This window comes from Triturus cristatus, chromosome 6 (assembly GCF_964204655.1).
Source record: "Triturus cristatus chromosome 6, aTriCri1.1, whole genome shotgun sequence".
Classification (NCBI taxonomy): Eukaryota; Metazoa; Chordata; class Amphibia; order Caudata; family Salamandridae; genus Triturus; species Triturus cristatus.
The window spans coordinates 709,059,568-709,083,326 of NC_140589.1; the positions used below are offsets into that span (position 1 = coordinate 709,059,568).

At 41.6% G+C, this 23,759-nt stretch overlaps 1 protein-coding gene across 3 annotated transcripts in view; it reads left to right on the top strand.

Moving 5' to 3' along the window:
- The window catches only part of PPIL6 (peptidylprolyl isomerase like 6), a 171,850-nt gene that overhangs the window by 10,369 nt on the left and 137,722 nt on the right, over positions 1-23,759 (top strand). Inside the window, exons 1-2 of one of the 3 annotated variants that reach the window (XM_085611193.1) lie at positions 4,712-4,844; positions 19,821-19,916. In XM_085611193.1, coding sequence (XP_085467319.1) covers positions 4,803-4,844; positions 19,821-19,916 — 138 coding nt within the window. In that variant the 5' untranslated portion in view covers positions 4,712-4,802. Of the gene's footprint in view, positions 1-4,711; positions 4,845-19,820; positions 19,917-23,759 lie in introns of those variants that run through there. The other 2 variants (XM_085611192.1, XM_085611191.1) reach the window with 2 other exon arrangements.

Genomic DNA, 23,759 nt, shown 5'->3' on the forward strand with positions numbered 1-23,759 from the left:
TCAGGTGATACTTGTGACATATGAATTCTTAAGAGGGATGCGGTCATGATTTTGAACACTGGGCTGGCCTCTGATGAGTACAGTGTCTTGTAATATTGTCTGAAAGAGATATTAATTTGTTGTGTAAGGGCTAGGCTACCAGAGAGGTCTTTGGTAGAGTAGATTGGGGCATGTGAGCACTGAGGTTGGATTAGATATGCTAGATCTTCCAGTTTTGTCACCATCAGTGTGTGTTTTGGCTGTATATGCAGCCAGGTCAATGCCACATAAATGTTCAAGTAAATCAGCATGTTTGTCTCAGGTCTTTATAAGATGCACCACTAAACTGGGATCCATGGCTCCCTCCCTTTCCAACCCTAGTTGAGAAAACTGTGCTTCTGGAAGGTTATCTGTAATTGCGATTCAGGCTTCTATTGTCGCTCGAATACTATCCCCCCTCACTACTGCTTTGAATGCTTCCGATTTAACCAATGGGGAAGAAGCAGTGTCCATGTAATTAGTGGTCATTTTTGTTAGCAATTCCTGAAGCCCCGACTTGTATTCCATGCCAATCTAGTTAAGAAAATATGTAGCAATGATCATAAATATATTGGCAATAGCAAACAGAAGGAAAGTATGCAACATGAAAACTAAGCATTACAATGGGCTGTATGTGTTTCCCACTTGGCCTAGCACAATTGATAGGAGCTAGAAAATTACCCAGACAACATTTGCATACCTGAAGTCAATGCTGAGCTAAAGCCATAGCTCATTACCAAGCCATGTGTTAGGGAAGCAGCCAGCAGTCCTTGGTGATATTACTCCCTGCAAAATCAGTCCTTGTGAGCATATTTTGATGAAAGAGTCACAGAAGGGTTAGGGCATTGATGGATGAATGGGTAAGATGATGAATGGATGCATCAATGACTGGGGCAATGATGCTGGAAATTACTGCAATCAAGTTGATGGCAGGAGAATGCTTTCTTCTCCGGTTTCTTCAGATCCATGAACTCACTCATCCCTTCATCCATCCCTCCACCCATCTCCCCAGTCACTCAACCTTTTATCCATCAATCTTTGTATCCTTCTATTGCCGTATTATCGCTTTTATTCACCCACCCACCGAAACTTGCCAGCCAATGAAGAAGAACTGTCATATATAAAGAAATCAGATCAATTGGCTTTGCCAGTGTTTTTGTTAATTGTTACTCCTTTTCTATTGTGTTAAATATCAAAATGTTGCTGTTTCTAAATTCTGGAAATAACATGTCATTATTACATGATGAAATGGTGCTCACTGTGTTGATCTCAGAAACATGCAAGAATGAGCTGGCCTCGCTGGGAACCGAACTCTGGACTTACAGTACACAAACAGATGTACAGCAAGACTTTAATTCACTTAGACTTAGTGGACAGAGGGTTACTCTTGTGTAAACTACAGAAGTGAGGAATTCATCCGTTAAAATCAGTTCAAGCTTTATATAGTAGGATGTGCTTCTGTTTATCCAAACCCTGTTCTCAGAGAAGTCCTGTTCCTTCAGAGTAATTATGCCCTGCATCACCGATCCTCCTTATCCAAGGCTTCACTTCTCTCAAATGCCTGTCTTATAAGGGGCTTCCTTTAAAACAAAAAATTACCATCCCACTTTCATATGTTGTTCTTCCTTCTGCTTTTACTTTAGTTTTTATTATTTCGTACTCTCAAAAACAAGCGCATTTAAACTATAGTACCTCCATCAGACCTACTGATCCATGATGAGAATCTTGTTTTTAGGCCTCGCCTGGCGATAGCAGCTCATGCGCTGCTCTCGCCATGCGAGTGCCTTTTTCAATCAATTCTCCCAAAGGCATACATGCACGCGTCGGCATGGACAAAGATGGCTGCTCTCGCCATTTGACCAAAGCAAACAGCATGCGTGGTGATACATGCCACGCTTTTTTATCGACGCTGTTTACATACCTTCAAACTGCCATTCCTCCCCGAGTCATCTTTTTGTGCTGAGTTTGCCAAATACTTTTAGGGCCTAGTTCGCACTCAGCCCTGGCACAGGGTGTGAGCGCCCAAAGTTGTGCAGTGCGAGTTCGCACCAGGGCTAACCCTGAATGGGTACAGTTCTGGCATCCTTTCAGTGCATGCTGAACTGTTTCCAAAGTAAGTCATACCATCAGAAAAATGTTAAAACAAAATTATGGATTGAATGCGCAAATTAATCTGAGACAATGGTATGTACTCTCGGCCGCTTTCTGGTGCCTCGCTTGTTTTACAGAAAGACGGCCCTTCTGCTCAAACTGCTAGGCCACGTCACTTCGGTATAGGAACCCATGCAAACCCAAACGTTTCCCTTATAACAGCCACCACTGAGGAGATGCCGCTTGACTTCTACTGTACTTTCGCAAATGCGAAACCTATTGTATTGCAAATGCTTGCTATTCCTTGAGGTGCTAAAACAAGCCGTTTGTTTGTGAAAAACAAAACACTTTTTCATTCTGAAAACGTTTTATAACTTTTACTTTCACGTTTACATATTGCTACAGGCCGCTCGTTGCTACTAGCAGTGTGTCATGCACGTCCTGTATGGTCACTGTTGTGGGAGGCCATATTTGAATTGAGCTTCCTTATCTTTAGTATGAAAAGAGCACGTGAAAACAATTCAAAGATGTTAGTCACGTACACATGTGCATGCAGGGGCGACCATCTTTGAATGTTTTCTTTCTCACGCTATTAAAAAAGTATTTGAAAACCATTGAAAGATGGCAGCCCTAGCGTAGGTATATGTATAAATGCTTGGGGAGCCTGCTTGGAGTGGCTGTTGACTATAGATAAAAAAACGTTAGAATACTGCTGTCCGTTCATTTGCATGCATGCACAAGATGGCAATCTTTGAATGCTTTTTGTTATACATTTTCATTAGTTTACCATTCCAACATGGTCAACATGTTGCTTTCTTGGAATGATAAGCTAATATTAAACTAAAGGGAAGCAAACAAGCATTTGGCATAGCCAATAGCTCTTCAGCCAAATCTATTCGCTTTATCAATGCTTGTTCCTGTTGCAGACAGACTCTATATCCTACTGGTAAACACTCATCCTCCCTTGCAGATTTAGAGGAACTATTAATTACTGTCTACCCAATTCACCCCTGCCCGATCTGTTGTGCTCTCACTGAGATGAATGAAAGGAATGAATGTCTGACTCCAGCCCTTCCTAAATATGGGGCAACACTGGAGAAAATTATTTATAAATATCTCTTCATAATATGATAAGATAAAAATGTGATTGTGCCAATTGAGACATAAAGGAACTGAAAATCCTGGCACCATCCTCCTCAGCAGCTCAGGCAGACTCACTCACCAGTGTCTCCACATGCACAGTGTCACTGAGGAAAAAAATGAAATGTCTGATGAAACCTGATCCAGCAAATGTGTCAAAAGTGGCACTGAGCCAACTCTCGCGGGTGTGGTGGTTTATAGTATGGCGACATGTTGACCTACACTGCCACAGGACGAAAGTGCACAATGGAGGTGTCTTGTCTTCATTGTGCAAGATATTTGTGTTTATATGAACTGCGAGGAAACACTCCCTAGACAACCCAAGACACTCGCCACCTATGAATGTGTTACACAAATTTTGATTACATTACACAATGCATGAGCTGCTAGTTTCAAACCACTGACAATCATAGTTTGTGTGGCCGCTTCAGACACGGCCTGGCATTTAGAAAATGTTGGGAGATTCTTAGGGGGCAGTTCGCCTTAAAGAGAGGTTGGGCTGGGGCTCTGGTGGCGATGCAGTGCATATCTTTCATGGACTGTTTCAGCAAATTATATCCTTTTTAGGTCGAGCCTTAGCGCAGCGCGCATGCGCTGCTCTAAGGATACGGCCTCTTGGAGCTGACCAGTACTTCGTGCACAAGAGAGCGAGATCGTGCCTAAAGTCCTGACATTCCATTAGCCTTTGCGTGCGTCTTCCTTAAAAGACAGCACGCAAGTGGGTAAAGGCAGACGCATGTCCCGCCTTTCCCAGCCAATGTAACCGCCCACGGCCTAAGGCTTGCTGTTACGCGCAAGGGGCCACATCTGTTTTCAATTATCCTGCCCAGACGCGGGCGCGATAATTGAAAACAAATGGGCTGCTCGCTCTCCCAAGCGCATGCGCACCACTCGTGGGTTTTCTTCATCCGTTGCCGCCCTCGCCACCCCCTACTCCTTTGCTCTCCGCTTTCTGGCTGAGGATGCATTTTTTTAAGATGAGGTGAAGATACATGGTAGCAATTAGAAACCTGATAAAAATGTAGTAAGATTCCACCAATCGGCTAATATACACGTAATAGCAGTTTGTGGTTTCTGAGTTACTGTTTGGGCTGTACGTAAACTTTTCCCTACAATAGTTTTTCTTCACTTTGCTGATGAAGTTTGACACACTGTCAGATGTGCTCGTTTGTATTCTCGAGCCACTGAAATCTTTTAAGCCTGATAGCAAACTTCCTTTGCCTTATCTCAACACTATGTTATCCCAGTAAGTTTTGACTTTAATGATTAAGACACAAGCACAAAACTCTCTTGCTTTTTTGCCTTTTTCCATGGCATTTTGCCTACCAAATACATCAGTGAAAGATGTCCTGCCATTTTGTTAATTGGAACAGTTTCATTTTATGAGGTAGTTTGACTTCTTTTTCTTTCTGTTTCTTTATTATTAATTGTAAACAGCTCTTCATGCATTTCCCTTTTCCAGCGCAGCACCCCAATTCATCTTTAAAATATACAGCATGTTTGCGTCACACAGCAAGCTCAGTATGCACGAGACACAGGACTGATAATTCCAAATGGAAGCTGGTATATTGATGCTATCGATTGTACACACGCGTGTGAGTAAAAATATAATTTCTGTTGTGTTAATTTTGAGTAGTGTCCATAATTGTGATAGCACTGAGAACCATGCTCACCTCGAGGCGCTTATCATTATCATTACTTATGCTTACAGTCTGCGCCGTGGGGACGTCACGTCCTGCTGCCGGAGTTGTGGGTATCGATTTGTGGGAAATCATGGCGCTCGCAGCCAGTGCTGCTTGCTCTCACCGTGGTTCAGTCAGCTGCAGTGAATCCCCCTTCCTCCCCGCCACAGCTAATACATTTGGCGAGGGACTAAAGTGACCACTGTCACTGGACAGGACTCACTGAGGAGGCGGGCATATAGCAGTGGTGGCTCGCAGCCTCATCCTGCCTCGCGTTGTCGACTCTCTGGTAGTTGAAAAGTAAGTGAGACAGTCTGCAGTGGTTAGTGCAGACACCTGAGTGTGTATGTTAATTAAATTACAAATTCAGGCTCTATGCAATTAGGGAGCTGTCGTGTTACAGAACTCCCTGTAACTATTAAAGTCTTTCCTCCTATCATGGATACAAGCCATTGTGGGCACTAATCAGATAGCTGTGATAATTAAGTTTAAATTTAGTTATTGCTTTCCTCTCGCTCGTTTTCCATTTTTTATTTTGGCTTCTCGTCCTATTTTTGTTTCAAAGGACAACATTAGAGTAGAATTCAGTTAAAGGCAGCTTATTTTTTTGTACCCTATCAGTTTTCTGTTTCTTTGGCTCAAACTAGTCGCTCTACAATATAGCTTAAACCCATTGGCTAAGCCAATAGCTCTGGCCAAACACTTATAAGGCCCCAAAGGCGAGACCTATTGGCTATGCCAATGCTTGTTTAATCAGGTAAAGGATATCATTAATGAGCACTGTGAGAAATTGGTTTGTTGGTTGAGGGGGGTGTGAGCCTTTCTCAAACAACAGACACAACCCCTGTCAGGGTGAATCACAAAAGTCACTGAATCAACCTGTGCTTAACCCTCTGGGAGCTTTCCACAAAAGCAGTCAGGCTAAATTTAGAGGCAATGTGTAAAGTGTTTATGCTGCACTCAAATAGTAATGAAGTGAAAACTCAACATAAGAAAAATCCCACACTAATTAAAAAAATAGAGTTACATTTATTAAATAATTTGAGACCAAAACAACAAATATCCAATCAGTAGAACCGGATTCATGAATTTTGAAAATTTAAAGTGGAAATCGCGCCAAAAAGCACAAGCGTGACAACGGACCAGGACTAAGGCCACCTGAAATGGAATGTGGGCTAGGTACAAGGGGACGAGGTTAGTCCCACTGACAATTGTACCGCATGTCCTGGATGCGAGGCGTTATCGCACGACGACGGTTCTGATGAGGAGCTGCGAGGGCTGCGATGCGAGGCCCTGCATCGATTTGCGTTGCACTACGTTGGTTCTGATAAGAAGCTTTGTGGGTCTGCGATGCAATGTTCTGCGCCATGCTGTGTCGGTTTGCATTGAGGAGCTGCGAGGTACTGGATGCTAGGTCCTCCATCATGCTGCATCAGGTTGCTTCATGCTGCGTCGCCTTGCGTCGGTTCTGAGGAAACCCACTGTTGTGCTGTGATGAGTACACTCTGAAGCCAGCCTAGGCTCCAGGACCTGTGGAGCACTCTTGGGGATCAAGAATCACTGTAGCAGAGGCCAGCAGCAGGGTACAAGCAGGTCCATTTGAGTCTGGCAGCTGGGCAGATGCAGGAGAAGTCTCTGGAGCTTGTATGTCCTTGTAGCTGAGAGCAGGAGGCTAGTCATCTAGCCCTTGAAGTCACTCTGGTGGTTCTGGGTTCAAGGGGCAGGTCCGCAGGACAGTCCTTCTTATACCAGGGCAGTAGGACAGTCCTTCAGGCAGCAGAGCAGTCCATTTTGTGAGTCTTCCATAGTTTCTGAAGTGATCTGAAGAATTTGTCTGAGGGTTCAGTAGTTATACCTGATGCCCGCTTTGAAGTGGGAGAAACTTCTAGACTTCTTGCCGCATCTTGTTCTGGAATTTCTTCCTTCCCTTGCCCTTGCTCTGAGGGGCCTAGGGTGACAATAGACTAATGTGAAATCCTATGTGAGTGTGCTGCGGCAACCTCTTGGAAGTGCAAGTGTGGTAGGTGACAGCTCTGCCCATCATATTAGGTCAGGATGGCCCATCCCGCCAACACCAAGTCTGCTTTGTGATACTGTTTTGGATAATACACAAAGGCCAACTCAATTTAGTCATGTGACCCAGAATACAGGCTGCAGGCACTAAATGGTTGGGACAATAACATGCCAACCCTCTAAAAGTAATTATTGCATTATTGAGTCCTCAGCAGCATTCCGATGCAAGCAGATGCTGATAAGCTGACTCACGGAGCTCTCAGGTGGCTTTAGATTTCCCCTGTTATACCAGACCTAATTTACTGGGTCCGTCCATCTTTTTTTAAAACAAAGTTTAGCATTCAACACAGCAATTAGAACTCTTGCTTTCCTTAAACTATTTTATATCCTGATGATGACTCGCTCAACTACTAGGGTCGAAGCGCTGTCAATGCTTTTGACAACTAGATACTCTACATCAGAGGGTGCTTTGAGGCAGCAGTGATCTTCTGTGTGCTGTTTAAACTGTGTTCAATAGGGACTGTGCACTTCGTTTTGTGGCCAGGAGAGGGAGTAAAGTTTTAAACAAACACTATTGTCAGGGGACAAGTTAGGCCCTTACCTGCAGAAATCCAAAGTGTGGATTGAGCCTGTCTGTCTGCTAGGAGATTCTGAACAAGAGCAGCAGCTCTCAACTCCCTGGCCAGCAAACCTTGTCTGAGGTCGCTGGGACCTTATATAGTCTGCTAGTGGTTGGTACATGTATACACTGATTGGTGGTTTTATCTGATGTTTCTATTGGATTATGGTTATTGTACTAATTGGTTGGGTATTTGAGTGTTCTGATTGGTTTCTGGGTCTGTGATTCAATCAGTGTACGGTTGGGATTACGGCTAGGGTTAGAATTTCTTTTGGAAGTAGGCTTACTGTGTTATTGGTTGTTGGGACTAGGGTGGGTCTAGGGCTAAGGTTAGGCCTTTAATTGGAAGTAGCGATTAGGGCTTCTGGTGTGATTGGTTGCTGGACTAGGTGTGGGACTAAGAGTAGGGTTAGGCTTTCTATTGGAAGTAGGGACTAGGGCTTCCTGTGCCATTGGTTGCTTGGACTTGGGTTGGGACTACTGATAGGGCTAGGGCCTCTATTGGACGTAGAGATCAGGGATTTTTTAAGTTATTGGGTGCTTGGGAGTAGGGCTGATATTGGCTGTAAGGTCCTCATCCCCTATTGGTTCTAGATTTTAGGGCTAGTGTTGTGATTGGAAAGGAGTAGGGGTCCCATTGGCTGAAGGGGTCATCTGATTACTAGGGCTATAAAAGGCCGAGGCTTAGGGCGTCTCAGCCCAGGTGTCGAGGCTAAGGGCAGAGAGGACAAGGGCATTTAGCTGTTTGAGCCTGTTAAGGGCAGAGAGGACAAGGACATTTACCTGTTTGCGTCTGCTAAGGGCAGAGAGGACAAGGGCATTTACCTGTTTGAGCCTGTTAAGGGCAGAGAGGACAAGGGCATTTACCTGTTTGAGCCTGTTCGAGACTGGTCGGGACTAGGGCCAGAAATGCTGCCCATGTTCACATTCATGTGGATAAAAAAACGGGAGCGACCACACTGCTCATCGGTCTCTTACCCGGAAACGAGACGAACGGGAACATGTAGTGGAACTCGAGAGGATCACTCCGAACCATACACGTAGGTGGATTTGATTATATGCTATCCACGAGAACAATCCCTTAATGAATATAAATATTGGAATATATCTGTGAGTTCCTCTGGATAAACCCTGTTGGACCCTGCTAGTCCTATTCTTAAAGATTTTGCTGTACAAATGGCAAAAGACTGTCCTTTTCTATCTCGGCGTGTATGGCACTGTGCTAATCCTATGCTTAAAGATTTTGATAGAAAAACAGACATTTGAGGTGAGCAGATCTAGAGTGTCGCTGGTGTTGAGAGTGCTCCATACAGGAGCTGCTTTCCACCTAAACTTGAGAACTACCCAGAGTTCTCTGCTTCTTTTATGCATTATTTATTCGTCACTCTATGCCTGAAAGGGTATTTCTTTGACTTATACTGGGTGCTCCCTTGTGTCTGGACAAAGCTATACCTCTCTGAAGAGCTCTAATTAGAACGAAACACTGTGTCAGGGGTTGCTTTTACTCATTTTAGGTTGGCTTGATTGGTATTTTACCAACTCAAAGCTGTAATACTGTGCCTGGAGTGGTAATTGGCTTTTGTCATTTTACAGCTCGGCAAGGACAGCACTGTGCTAGTCCTATGCTTAAAGATTTTCCTGTACAAATGGCAAAAGACTTTGTCCTTTTCTATCTCGGTGTGGATGGCACTGTGCTAATCCTATGCTTAAAGATTTTGATAGAAAAACAGACATTTGAGGTGAGCAGATCTAGAGTGTCGCTGGTGTTGACAGTGCTCCATACAGGCGCTGCTTTCCACCTAAACTTGAGAACTACCCAGAGATCTCTGCTTCTTTTTTGCAATATATATATATGGACCAAGGTATTCCACCGGGGACACATTCATAATAGGAACTAGTAATAAGTCTGTTCCTCTGATTGGACCTAACCTTTAGAAGGGGTTATTTTATGTTTTTATGAAAATTGGAGAGATTTTATGATTCTTGTCCTGATGCAGGTAGAACTCAAATAAGCAACTACCACCGAAACGAGTCGACGCTTGTACCTTTAAGAATTGGTTAAAATCCAGGAACTGTTTCATATCAAGGTCTATTGTGAAAATATTAGACTGATGATCCCTATACATTGATTTACACTGGAGTTATACCTTTCTTTGATGAATATATTGATTTCACATTATGTTTTTGCTCTCTAATTCTTTCTTTCTATTCTATTTTTAATATATATGTTTTTTCATGTATTTTATCGTATGAGTTTTGTATGAATTTGTCAATTATTATTGATATAGATATCTGATTATATAATTGTCAATAAATTGTGTGTAATATTTTTTACTGATTTAGCTTCTTTATCATTTAGTCATATGCGGTTGTTATTTGGTGATCCACATCCAAGTGTGAGTCTGGTTGAATAACAGGGTGTTCGTACCCCTAATTTGGAATGAGAGTGATTGGTATATGCATGATATGATACTATATATCTAAAGAAAAGGTGGTTTCAATTATACCCAAGAGAATCCTTTTTCTCATACACATGTTCACATTCAGCAATAGCTACCACAAACCATCCACAAACATAGTAACACATGCACACCAAATGTACACCACACACAACCCGTTGCACGGACCAATATACCAGCATGCACTACAAACCCAACCAAACCACATCTATACACCCTTCTATCCCAACTACCACACATACCCACTATCACCTACAAACAGTACACAACTCTATCCTATACCACTAACCAATCCATACATAACTACATCCCATACAGACACACGCTCCCTGCTCTAATTACACCTAACAGACCACCTTTTATCACTAACAAACATATATTCATACTTCCATCATCTGTCCAACCAACGCCCTCCTCTCCCTACTACCATAATAACACTAACACACAACACACACACTGCACACCACAACTCTTGCAACAAACCAGTCTGAGACAAACACTCTTACCTCTACTTCATTCCCTCCTACACAAAACATACACTCTACTCATAAACACATCACCACCCCCGCTACCTCACAACCTCCTCTCACAAACAATACTATGCAACCAAATACATTGCATGAAACAAATACACCAGAACCCCTTTTCACTACTCCTCAAAAACAAAACATATCACACACACCAGCACAACAAGATCTTCAAAGCGCAACACGTCAAAATACTTACCATCAGAAAATACAAACAAACACCCACCTTTCAAACCACACAAAGGAACAAACTCTAATGCCAAGCTCTCTCTCTTCCACCACACCTAACACAGATACAGCAACTCTCTTCTAACCGCCTCTCATCCATTGGTCAATTTAGAACCTTACTACATGACCCACATGCTGCACCACCACCCCTGACTCATACACCTTCTGCCAAGTGCCACACCTCACAACTTTGCTTCCCCATTTCTACTGCACAACAGTGTTACACCACGAAAACAACACAGCACACCAACTCACTCTCAAACACCATCTCCACCACATACACACACAGACCCATCAAAATGCCTTCTTAGCATGCTGGATGCAGAACATGATACAGAACAACTACACGATTGCTATCCTAAAACAGCTAATGCCAGCACTAAAAACACACCTGCTACAAACACACACAATACTGTTCACTCTACTACAAAACAAAGTCTCACTATCACCCAAGGCCATTCTCTAAACTGTCTACTAATAAATGCTCGATCCCTCTCTAAAAACAAACATCACATCTACGACCTTCTCACTGATGCAAAACCAGACATACTATTCATAACTGAATCATGGTTGGGGGATGAAATGGCTCCAGTCCTGCATGAAGCCATTTCTCTAGGCTATCAAATGATCACCCAAAATCGTATAGGCAAAAAAGGAGGTAGTCTAGCTGTTGTGTTCATGCAAACATTACATATCACTTATATCACATATGACATCTCCATAAAGACAAGATGCAATACTACAGCGTCTTCATCCTGTAACTTCCTGCTCCTTTACAGACATCCACCTAGCAAGGCGACATTCCCAGATGCACTTCTAGACACAGTTTCAAACCTGATAACAATTCACTCCAACCTATGCGTTCTGGGTGACCTCAACATTTGGTTTGACAAAGCCAATATGACCCATCCAAAAGCAATAATCACTGGCCTAGATGCACTGAACCTGCATCAGATTGTCCACAAACCCACACACATCGCTGGACATATCCTAGATGTCATTTTTTCTAATACTGAACTAGTTACCTTTCAAACTATAACACCAGTCACATGGTCAGACCACCACTTGCTTGCTTTCCAACATAAAACAACACTAAGGGACTCACCTAAAACTAGCCTACACCCATCCACCTATCGGCCGTGGAACAAACTCAATTTGGAACACTTAGAAACACAAGTAACATCAATTACAAATCTGGAAACAATAACTTCGGTTCAAAATCTATATGAGTGGCTACAGGTCGCTTTTGACATCCTGGTACCACTCAAAACCACACAACAGCACAAAAGAAAAAAAGCGCCTTGGAGAAACTTAGAAATAAAAGACATAAAACAACAAATTAGAGAGCTGCAACATACCTGGCTCAAAACAAACGCTAAACAAGACAAACTTCACCTACAAAATATTAACAGATTATACAAGTCAGCAATCAAAAAAGCTAAGAAAAGGTACTACTCAGACAGAATTCAAAATGCTAAATGTGCAAATAAAGAATTCTATAAAATACTCAATGAATTTCGCAAACCAAATTGCTTAGAAGGAACTCATCCTGTTACTCAAGATTTCATTACGCAGACAAAACAGACACATTGGACTCGCACTTAAAACAGAAACAAAGCACCAGCACTAACCAACAATCCAAGAATACTCTAACCCAGCCTCTCCGTTTCTTCCAACACATCTCACACAATGAATTTATGGACCTGGTCACAGCAAGCAGGCCTGCCGGCAGCCCTTCTGACCCCTGTCCACCACAAACTAACAACCTCTGCTGCCACTCCAGTAAGAAGAATCATCAATGATTCCTTAACTACTAGAATATTTCCAGAAGAACAGAGAAAATCACACAAACGCCCTTTACTGAAGAAAACAAACTTGGACCCGCTGAACCCTGTCAACTAAAGACCCAATACAAATGGACCTTTCCTGGGCAAACTGATAGAAAGAGCAGCGTTTGCCCACATGTCACAATTCATTGAAGAGAATGACATACTCTCAGACTTCCAAACAGGATTCCATCTGGGATGACCTGAAGAAAACAGTTGACCGCAGTGGGGTTGCTGCGCTACTTCTCTTGGACCTCTCGGCTGCCTTTGACACGGTTGACCATGACTCTCTGAAATAAAGACTCTATGAAGCCGGCATCGAGGGAAATGCTCTAGACTGGATTGCGTCCTACCTTCAAAACAGAACTAATGTCATCCATACCCCACCTTTCTCATCCAAACCATACTCCACAAAAGCAGGGGTCCCTCGATGTTCTATCATCTTGCCCATGCTTTTCAACATCTACATAAAGTTATTACTGGTACTTATCAATCAATTTCACCTCATGTGCTATAACTATGCAGATGACACGCAAGTACTCCTTCAACTGGAATGCTCCAAAGACATTGAAAAATCCCCAATTTTCAGTTGTCTCAGAGCCGTGGATCAGTGGATGACTTGGAGCCATCTCAAATTGAGTGCTTCAAAAACGGAAATACTCACGTGTGGCGATTGGAAACATTACGACCCGCTTACTGTCTGGACTGATGAACTGGGACCACCGCCTAAAGTATCGAAGGAAGTAAGAAACCTCGGAAAGACCATGGATTCCAAGCTGTAGATGAATGCCCAAGTGGACAAACTAGCAAGATCAAGCATTGTCACTATAAAAACGCTGCGACAAATTTTCCCTCATTTGGGATTTCCACACAAGGTCCAAGCTACCATCTCCCTTGTTCTGTCCAAACTCGATTACGCCAATAGCCTCTACCACGGATCACCTTTAATGGCCATGAAAAGACTACAACGGATTCAGAACTCGGCTGCCAGACTACTCTTGCATATCAACCGCAAGACCACATCTTGCCTACCTTGAAAGCCCTGCATTGGTTACCGGTTGGCCAGAAGATCCACGTTCAAGCTACTTTGTATCACCCACAAAGCAATACATGGAATGGGACCACTCTTCATCAGAAGTAAAAACACATTCAACAAAGGAACCTACGCTCTGAAGGAGCAACTCGCCTCAAAATCCAAAGATACAAGAAAAAAACATGGGTGGCACATCCTTCTCTGTTCAAGCAGTCAAACTATGGAACTCTTTACCCTCCAACATAAGATCCACCGACAACCACCTTATCTTCAGAAAACTACTCAAGAATTGGCTCTTCCCCACGTAAGCACCATAAACAAACAGAAATTTACAGCATATTCCTCTGTATATAAGCATTTATTTTCACTATAGATATGTACCTATCTTTGTGTATTGCTTTGTATAGGCTTGTAGAATAATTATGTTGTTGTAAATAAATAAATACATTCAAAAACAAAATCATCTGTGGTCTACATTTACTTACTTCCATTGTGCATCTATGTACCTTCCATGTACTTGGATCTGTGTGTCTGTTACCATTCTCCTGAAAAAGCATATCCAACGCTCTACCCTATTTCTCATCCTGTAGCTCTATCAATATCTTTATTCTATATACTTACCTCCTCTATGCATCTATATACTTTCAATGTACTTATGAATCTATATATTTATCCCTTTCTTCTAATTTAGCATTTCAAATGCACTACCCTATTTCTCAGCCTATACTTCTCTCAATATATCCTCTGGCCCAACCTTCGGACTCATCTCAAACTTCTTTCTACTACTATTTCCAAAGCACTACCCTATCTCTCACCCTATACATATATCAATATATCCTCTACATCCACTCTCTCATTTATCCCAAACCCCATACCATGAATATGATCCCCAAAATAATCCTTTCTAGACTCTCTCCTACTCTACCCCTCATTGCATCATCTGACACCTCTTTTTACTATACCGATCCCCCAAAACAAACCTTTATAAACTCTTCCCTCAGACTCTTCCCCTCAAAAACCCCTTTTACATATCCAAAAGCCTCCTCCTACTTCTATGACCTAAAAAAAAAGAAAAAAAAATCTCACTCTTCTGTCCCTCCACTATCCTTTTCAATCAAAGTAACAGATTAACATGTTCACTTCTCAGTTTCCATATTCCACTATACTAATTCACCACTAATCCTATATGGGTTCCAGAGTAGCGTGCTACTCGCCAATGAAGCGCCTCAAACCCCATCAAGGGGTAGCAAGCGCTATATAAATACAAACCTCTTTCCCTCTTCTATTCCGCAACCTACCCTTCTCTATCCAAATAACTGAATAACATATCCACCACTCAAATTACTTCATACTTCACTATTCACATTTTTTCAACACTAATCCTTTATGAGTTCCAGAGTAGCGTCCTACTCGCCAGAAAAGCGCTTTTACACCCATCAGGGGTAACAGGTGCTACATGAATGCAAACCTTTCTTCCCTTTTATCCCTCCGCTACCCTTCTCACTCCAAATAACTGACTAATATCCACCACTCAAATTACTTTCATATTTCACCATACTAAGTCACTAATCCTTTATGGGTTTCCGGAGTAGCGTGCTTCAAGATTCTGCTATCTTTCAGAATCCGAATCCAAATAACTGACTAACCTATCCACCACTTAAAATTTACTTGCATGTTTCACTATACTCATTCAACACTAATCCTCTATGGGTTCTAGAGTAGGGTACTACTCGCTGAAAAAGCGCTTTGACGCCTCGTCAGGGGTAGTAAGCGCTATATAAATGCAATTACAATACAATTACATGGATGGTTTATCGAGAATTTAGGATGTGTACCTGTTTCAAGAACTATTGTGTTGGTCCTTTGTCGTTGTTCGTTTTTTACACATGCCTTGTACACTTATTCTCCATATTCACTGTGTGATCACCTGGGCACTGAGCACGAACTGCTCTAATTATGATTGATATTGATGAAAAATATTGAGTCATTTGGATACCAGAAGTGGACTTATTATTGTTATTCTTTAGTTTTTGTGAATCTGATTGCATTTCCTGTGAATGTCAATATTGATTTTCTAGACATTTATTTCACGTGCCTGGTCCATTTGGAACCCCTGTTGCATACCTAAATGTGCATTTTCAGAAATGTGACTCAAAATCTGACTTTATCATTAAATAATAGTTTAAAGTACAATTAGTTTGAGACCAATTTGACATTCCTACCTGCTCTGAATCAAAAGTTATCACTTTTAAATGCAAAATTATACCCAATGTTATCCTATGGGACAGGAAGGCCTTGTGGTAATTGAAAACGAAATTACAAGTTTCTCACTACCAGGCTATGTAAAACTTAAAAGAACATGTCCAACTTTTTAAATACACTTCACCTTGCCCTAAGGGCTGTTTAAGGGCTATCGTAGGGGTGACTTATCTGTAATAAAAAGGAAGTGTGGACCGCGCAGTGTGTTACTGCTTTTGTCACTGAGACCCTAAAATAGCACATTGAGCTATGAACTGTCATCAAAGAGTTGCATGCAAACTGTATGCTATAGAGCAGAACATTATGTTTTTCATTATCCTAATGTTGCTAAAAGGTGTTCATTTTGCAATATTGATTTTCTAGTCATTCGTTTCACGTACCTGGTCCACTTGGAACCCCTGTTGCATACCTAAATGTGGCATTTTCAGAATTGTGACTCAAAATCTGACTTTATCATTAAATAATAGTTTAAAGTACAATTAATTTGAGACTAATTTGACATTCCTACCTGCTCTGAATCAAAAGTTATCACTTTTAAATGATGAAATGAAACCCAATGTTATCCCATGGGACATATAGGCCTTGTGGTAGTGAAAAATGAATTTACAAGTTTTTCACTACCAGGCTATGTAAAACTTAAAAGAACATGTCCAACTTTTTAAATACACTTCACCTTGCCCTAAGGGCTGTTTAAGGGCTATTGTAGGGGTGACTTATCTGTATTAAAAAGGAAGTGTGGACCGGACAGGTTGTTACTGCTTTTGTCATCAAAGAGCTGCATGGAAACTGCATGCTATAGAGTAGAATGTTATGTTTTTCATTATCCTAATGTTGCTAACAAGGGTTCATTTGGGTAAAAATGCATTCTTGTTTGTAACACCAATAACTATGGTACCTTTTAAATAAATCCTGCGTTTATGCTTCTTCAGACCAAACAGCCTTAAAATATACTGCCTAGTAGTATCAGTGGCATGGCTCCTACACCTTATAATCTTATTTTTTTATGTAACATTTGCTATAGACTGATTTTCACACATATGATTCATTGGCTCTGTATAATGTGTATGTGATGTAAAGTGCTCTTACACCTTACACTGGCATGTGTATCTATATTAAATAAATTAAATGCATGTGAGAGAGGGGCTATGGAGAGTTGAAGGCTACAGGCATAGCATGGTATTGAGGGAATTCGTGGAGGAGGTTTTTAGGAAGGTGCCAACAAAGATTGTCGCTCTGGGTGCCACCAGTGCTAGAGACGCTCCTGCTCCCTGGTACCGGTGACTGGGATTGAACTCACTTATATTTTTATCGGCCTCCACTGCTTGGGGCAATAAAGAACCACCACGTTTTGTTTGATGTTGTTATGCCTCAATATGTGACCTGTTCTCTGTAGTCACCCAAAAGTGATTCCCCAAAGCTTACAGTTTAGTTCAAGATGGGACTATCCTTACCATACCCAGCCTGGTTGTATAGACGGAAGAGCAAATTGTCACTGAATGCTTCTGGATTTGGTTTAATACTGCGGACAGTTTTGGCGTCAGAAGAGTAATTTCTACAATTTGCATTAATCCGAAGCCATCCTGAAAATGTATGAGTGAGTAATTTAGACACTCACGCATTGCTATGCATGCTCTACAGTTACGCTGGAACTACTGTCTATGTTCTTGGTGGCTTATTGATATTTCTAAAATGTACAATTGACAAATAGCTGAACACCTGAATATGCTTTTTGTTCAGATGATGACCTTTTAGTGATAATACAATGTCAAAACATTGTAGTAATTTGCAACTGGCTACTGTAAGTTGTACACTATTTGGAAACGTCAGTTGTTCCAAGGAGGATACAACTTTACATTGCATGCAGCCGCTCAGAAGAATGTATTTTTCATGGAAAAATAGTAAACTAAGACGTTGTTAGACGTATAGCTTGAGATCTGTACATATCACATAGTTAAATCGGACGCCACAACCAAACCTCTGGGAGATACATATCTCATTTACTCGTCATACTACTTTTCTTGTTCTTTTAAGGACAAATTTCAAAGAGCATATGGAATATGTCTCTCACTTGTTAACCCCTAAAGAAGTCCCAAGAGGGACAAAACGCATCGGCTGTCAAATGTGTGCTGTGATTTTATGGAATTTCTATTGAATAAAAGAATAAAAGGAACTTATTTCTCCAGCAAAGACACCTACCACTGTGTTTCATTTGGGAAGATACAACTCTATTTCTGTGCGATGGACTGTGGACACTAATTTCCATTTATCAATCATTTATCTGTTTAATTAAGTGCAGGGCCATTTCTGTTTAAATGCTTTGTTAAACTTTTTCCTATCCTCCTCTTCACTGCTTGTTTGTTTTTTCCCCTGAAATAGTGCCACTACCTACTTTTAATATATATTAAAAGCATTAAAGCCACTCACCCTAAGCTAGTCAGCATCATAAGCTGCTTTAGTAATTGTCTAAGCGACTAGTTATCCCGTTTTTTCTTTATTCTTGATTTTACCTCTGCACTCACTGTTTTATTCTGCATTTTTATTTCAATTAGGAATTATCAACTGTTTTATTGCTTAATGAGGATTCCTTATTAGTTTAGAAACTTTGATCAACTACTAATAATGTTTATATTGTACTGCACTCCATTACCACCTCCTGATTATGGAGCACACCTATTAAAATTGTAAATAAGATAAATAAATGTGTTTAAAATAATTATTTCAAGTATCTTTTTCATGACTGTCAATAACTTTTTGTGCATTAAGGTGTGTAAACCGCTTGATTTCAAGACTTCTTCTTTTTTCCCAAGCTTCTTGGGTTTAGGAGTTTTGATGAAACCAAGCTTTGCATTCTTCACATCCAATTGGAAATTGTTGTCTAAAATGAAATGCACCCAGAAGTTCTATCAGAGGTTTCTCCAAGATTAATCTTATTCTGTGATGTACTTGCAAAGTGACTCTCTAAAATGCACCACTGAATATTATTTTCTGTAAAATATTCTTGCAAGGTGTCGGTTTCGGGTTGTACTCTGATATGAGTTATGTTGCTTTGTTTGAACTGTAATTTTTGATGTCTTCATTGCTGTTTTTCATGGCTAGCGTAACCTTTGTCATCTACGCATCCGTTGTATTCGTCTGAACTTTCTCACTAATAGAAAGGTAGTAAAGCAAATGACAATTGCTTACCATTCCTTTTGACTGAGCCAGGGACGTCTAGGAGTGGGGAAGCCTTCTTTATGACTGGCCTAGTAATTGGTGTGAGATGTGTCTCACCTAATAAAATCCGCCTCTGCGGATTTGATATTTATTGGATGCAATAATTACCACCCGTTTGCATGTTTTTGGATAATAACTTGGATTCAGCTCCTTATTGCACCAAAATCTGTATATTCTGGTGAATATCAGCAATCCCCCTCCCCCCCCCCACCTCACCTCAGAATTATTGGCAGGTCTGACTTGCTGATATCTATCACTAAACTCATAATTGTGATATGTGCAGTAGCAGTGGATACACCACATATTGCAATTAACCGGGACGCTTGCAATGAGAGCCTTTCCTGTATTTTGTCATGCACCACACATGTTAACCAGATTGGTGCCAGAAAATTGAGAAAGACTGAAATTTGGGGTCGCCAATGTGTTGAAAAATACTCTGAGATCTAATATATCTGACAAAAATGGTAAATGTACATTTTAACACTGCTGTGGGCGTGCCTGTCTGTTAATGCATGTGTGTATATTTATAATATATATATTTACTTATGCATCTGAATTGCAAATTTAACATTAGCAGATTTACTAGTTCATTATCTTATCATTGTCAATTAGGACCCAAAGAGCATATTTATTGTACAAATATTGAATTTAAAATGAATACCAATTTCTTGGCTGCGAGTAACACATTTTATTTTTCACCTTAATCTTCTAGACGCTGAAGCTATCTTTTCCCTCTAACTTTTCAGAACCTATAGTGACTCCATACCTGGAATTTGCTTGGAATGAGTATTTAGAAAAGAAGAAAAAGGTAAATTCTCACAAGTGATCTGTGCCATTACTGTGAATACTTTTTTGAGAACATGCTCCTAAACACTCACTGATGATCACTAGCCATGTGAATGTGGTTTAAGGTGAATTTGAGAGATGTTTTTTCAATAGATGCATTAATTCTATGACATGGTTTTATTTTGTACTGGCATTCACTACTTACATTAATTTGTTTTCTTTTCCTTGTAAAAACTAGTTAGGTTAACCAATTGCAAGTATCCTATATCGCTTTCAGGGTTTTTGTTTTTTGCCTTTCTTTGACTAAAATGGCTGTTTTTATCCAGCTATTCTACGATACTGTAAGAAAGTGGGTTATTAGTTGGGATGGTTGTGAGTCCACCCCAAGCGATAAGATCAAAAACGTCTCTGGGTAAAACACAGTTTAAATAATTTAAACATGGGCTCAACCTGCCGATATCTATGGCACATAGTAGACAGGTTTACGTAGTAAAATGTATAAAGTATTTAGCAGTAACAAAGCAGTTAAAAAGTCAAACTGCAGCACAATAAAAATCCTACAATCAATTTCCAAACAATGAATGAGCAAAACGGCACCAAATGACACAAATCCACTGGCACTGGAGATTTGATTAATTTAAAGATTTAAAACAAAAAGCGCCCAGGAAAATTAAAACAGCAATCATTAGTCACTGTTCGTGGTTGACAGGGATCTAGGGAAGATTTCAGGCCGGCTGTAATGGAGTGCAAGTCAGATGCACAAAGTGTGTTTGTCCTAGCCAAAGATTTTACCTTCTGACTTAGAGCACAGTTTATATGTTGGTGGTATGTATACTCCATGTCAACATGAAGGTCCACCCACTTGATTTTAAATGCGAGTCGCTCTTCGGTTTGGCAGTGGCGGAGACTACTCTGTCTCCGCCATGGCCAAATCTGTTCGACAGCCCTGGCGAGTGAGGGCCGTCCGAGAAATGGCTACCTGACCACCCGCCCAATTTAGATGGGCAGACATGTAGCCATTTTCCTTATCACTAGGTAAAACCTAGCGGTAAGGAACGATAAAACACTTATAATGCTATTATAAGAATACTGTTTGCTACAGGGCTGCATCCTTCCGACGCAGCCCTGTAGCAAACAGTAAAATGCATTGACAGGAACTGCTGTCACGGCATTTCCTGCCAATGCCGTTATAAATGACTGCGAGCTTGAAGGCCATTTATAAATTAGGTGTGCGGCTTCTCCACCCTGGGACAGGAGCAATTTACTCCGTCCCCATGGCGGACCCACTGGTTGTCCACCCAAAAATGATCCAGCCCCTAAGTCTCTGAAATGGAGGTGGAAATCCTCCCTTCGGGCAAGGTTGCAGGCTGTATCCACCGAATCCTTGCGAAACCGGGTAACCGTTGGGGTTCACACTAAAACCATTGGTTTTGGTGGGAATACTCAGAGAGGGATAAATTCAGCTTTCACTGCTGCTGAAGTCCTCTCGTCGGGCGAATATGTTTTGCATCTTTGCATGGACAAGATTTCTAACTTTGGTCTTAGCTTTTTTTATGACCTGAATCTGTGTCCATTGAAGTCCCTTCGCTGCCACTTCCAAGGGTCCCCAACCCTCATGGGCAGCACTTAGGGCCATGACTCACTCCAGCAGAGGCCACCCGCAGGGTCCACTCCTGGTCCAGTTGCTACTGGTCAGTTGGGCATTGCAGGAAAAAGGCCTCATGAAGATGGTTGTGTCCCAGTGAACATGCAGGAGGTCAGCCAGCTGACCCTTGGAGCCCACTTCTTAGTCCTGGATACAAGTGGGAGCAGGTCCAGCCCTTCAGCACCCCAAACAGGTCTCAAACATCAAGTCTAGTCTGCTCCTGTACTTCCACAGGTACAGAGAGTGTCTAGATGAGCTGTGGGTTGGGTGCCAAATTTGTAAGATTCCCTAGCTGATGGGTGGGGTTGACTCCTAGACACTCACTAGCCAATGAGGAAAAGGTTCCCAAGGGCTAGCTTTACCACTTTTGTAACACTTCCTATCCCACAGTGCACTATTCTAAAATCCAAGATGTCACAGGCTCTCTGCCCTTGAAGGTGGTTTGAGTGCTAACCAGGGGTGTGCTTAGGGTAATAAGTCCACTGCTCCTTAGCTACACCAAAGTGGTTCTAGGACCAGCTCCCCCTCCCTCTGGACTGGAGCCAAATTGGCAGAGGAGCTCAGGAAACAAAAAGCTTCTCTTTCCCAAGTCTTCAATTACACTTAAATATTAAAAGTGCAGGCCTTTCAAGTTTTTTAATTTCCTGAACCGTCCCCAGCTACCCTTCCTGACCAGACATATGTTACATACCTCACATGAAGGTCTTCCTGCCAAAATAACTAATCCAGTGTTTCTGCTCTGGCAGCAGTGTTCACATCTCATTAAGAGTATGCACTGGCAGGCCAGCTGCTGGCAGGCGATGGTGATTATCCTACTAGAGGTTCAGGCAGACAAAAGTCTAACTTTTTAAAAGTCACTTTTCCTAAATACATTTTAGCATCCAACCTCACCATTGGATTGCATGTTTATTAAACAATAAAAATAGTATTTGAATTATTCCAGTAGCTTGTCTCAAATCAGTTAGAGTTAGCAGATCTATGATTTTATTCTCAGCTTTGTTTTTCTCCCATAGGACAGCTACAGCTCTTCAAAGCTGATATAGCTTTTGGGGGCTATTCACCACAGATACAGGCCAACATTACATTCTTATATGTATCACTTTTAAAAACAGGGCACCCTATCTTGTGGGCTACAAGGGCTACTTTGAAAGTAGGGCTCTTTCCTGTCAATAAGGGCTATTTTTGCAGGTTTAAAAGCTGCAAGAGTCAGGCTATCCAAGTAGGGCATAAACAATATTTCTGTCTCAGCCTAATGGATTTCACCACACGTGCTGCTGTCCACCGGTGACATTTAACTTTTCCATGCCATTATTGCAGTTCCTATACCACGTACTATGGCCCTAGTATGAAAGTAAATCTGCCAATTAGGAGTTAGACAATTTTACCATGCTTTGGGGGTTAAAACACTTACACTGGTGCCTGGACATCCGTCCCCCTGGATGCAGAGTTGAAAAAACGGCAGTACCAGTCAACAAAAAATAATAGAGATGACCACGCAAAAAGAGGCACTTTGTCGGCGTTACTTATAACACTTCTCAGTGACCTGTTTATATTAGATCGTAGTGCATCATTACCTGCTGTTTGTAAACAATTGCCATCTGCCTTTCAGCAACACATGAGTTAGTGTCCCCTGATTTTAAAAGGGCGTTATGGTGCCAGCAATATTGAAGACGGCCTTGTATTATTGTGATCAAGAGTTTCGTAGTTTGATCTTGCTGAATATGAACCCAACCAAGTTGAACATGCTGAGGTTCTGTCCCCACTCAGCGTGACCAAATAAAGGCTGGGACTCAGAAGTAGTATGGAGTTTTTATTCTCCTTTACACTGAGGTTAATGCGATCTTTAATTCAGACCCCACTTGTGTTTAAAAGTCTCTTAACAGTCCCTCACTGAATAATGTCCATTAAGCATCTTTTCTCTAATGCCGTGCCTAATGTCTGGTAGTTGATAGGAGGCATCACCACTGTCTATGTAGATGGAGTTAGCAGGAGTTCCCACTTGTCTCACTGGTGCCTTTGGAAAAAAAGAAGGGAGAGCCAATCAGTGATTCAGTCGATGCCTGTGCGTCTTCTTACCTCCCTCATACACCCACCAGAACAAAGAACCCAAGACCTAGTGCTAGCCCATTTGCCTGGACAAAAGACGGAAGAGCCCTCAGAGACCCAGTTGCTTCCCCTGTATCTTGTTGCCATCTCTCTAGCACAGTGGTCTTTATAAGC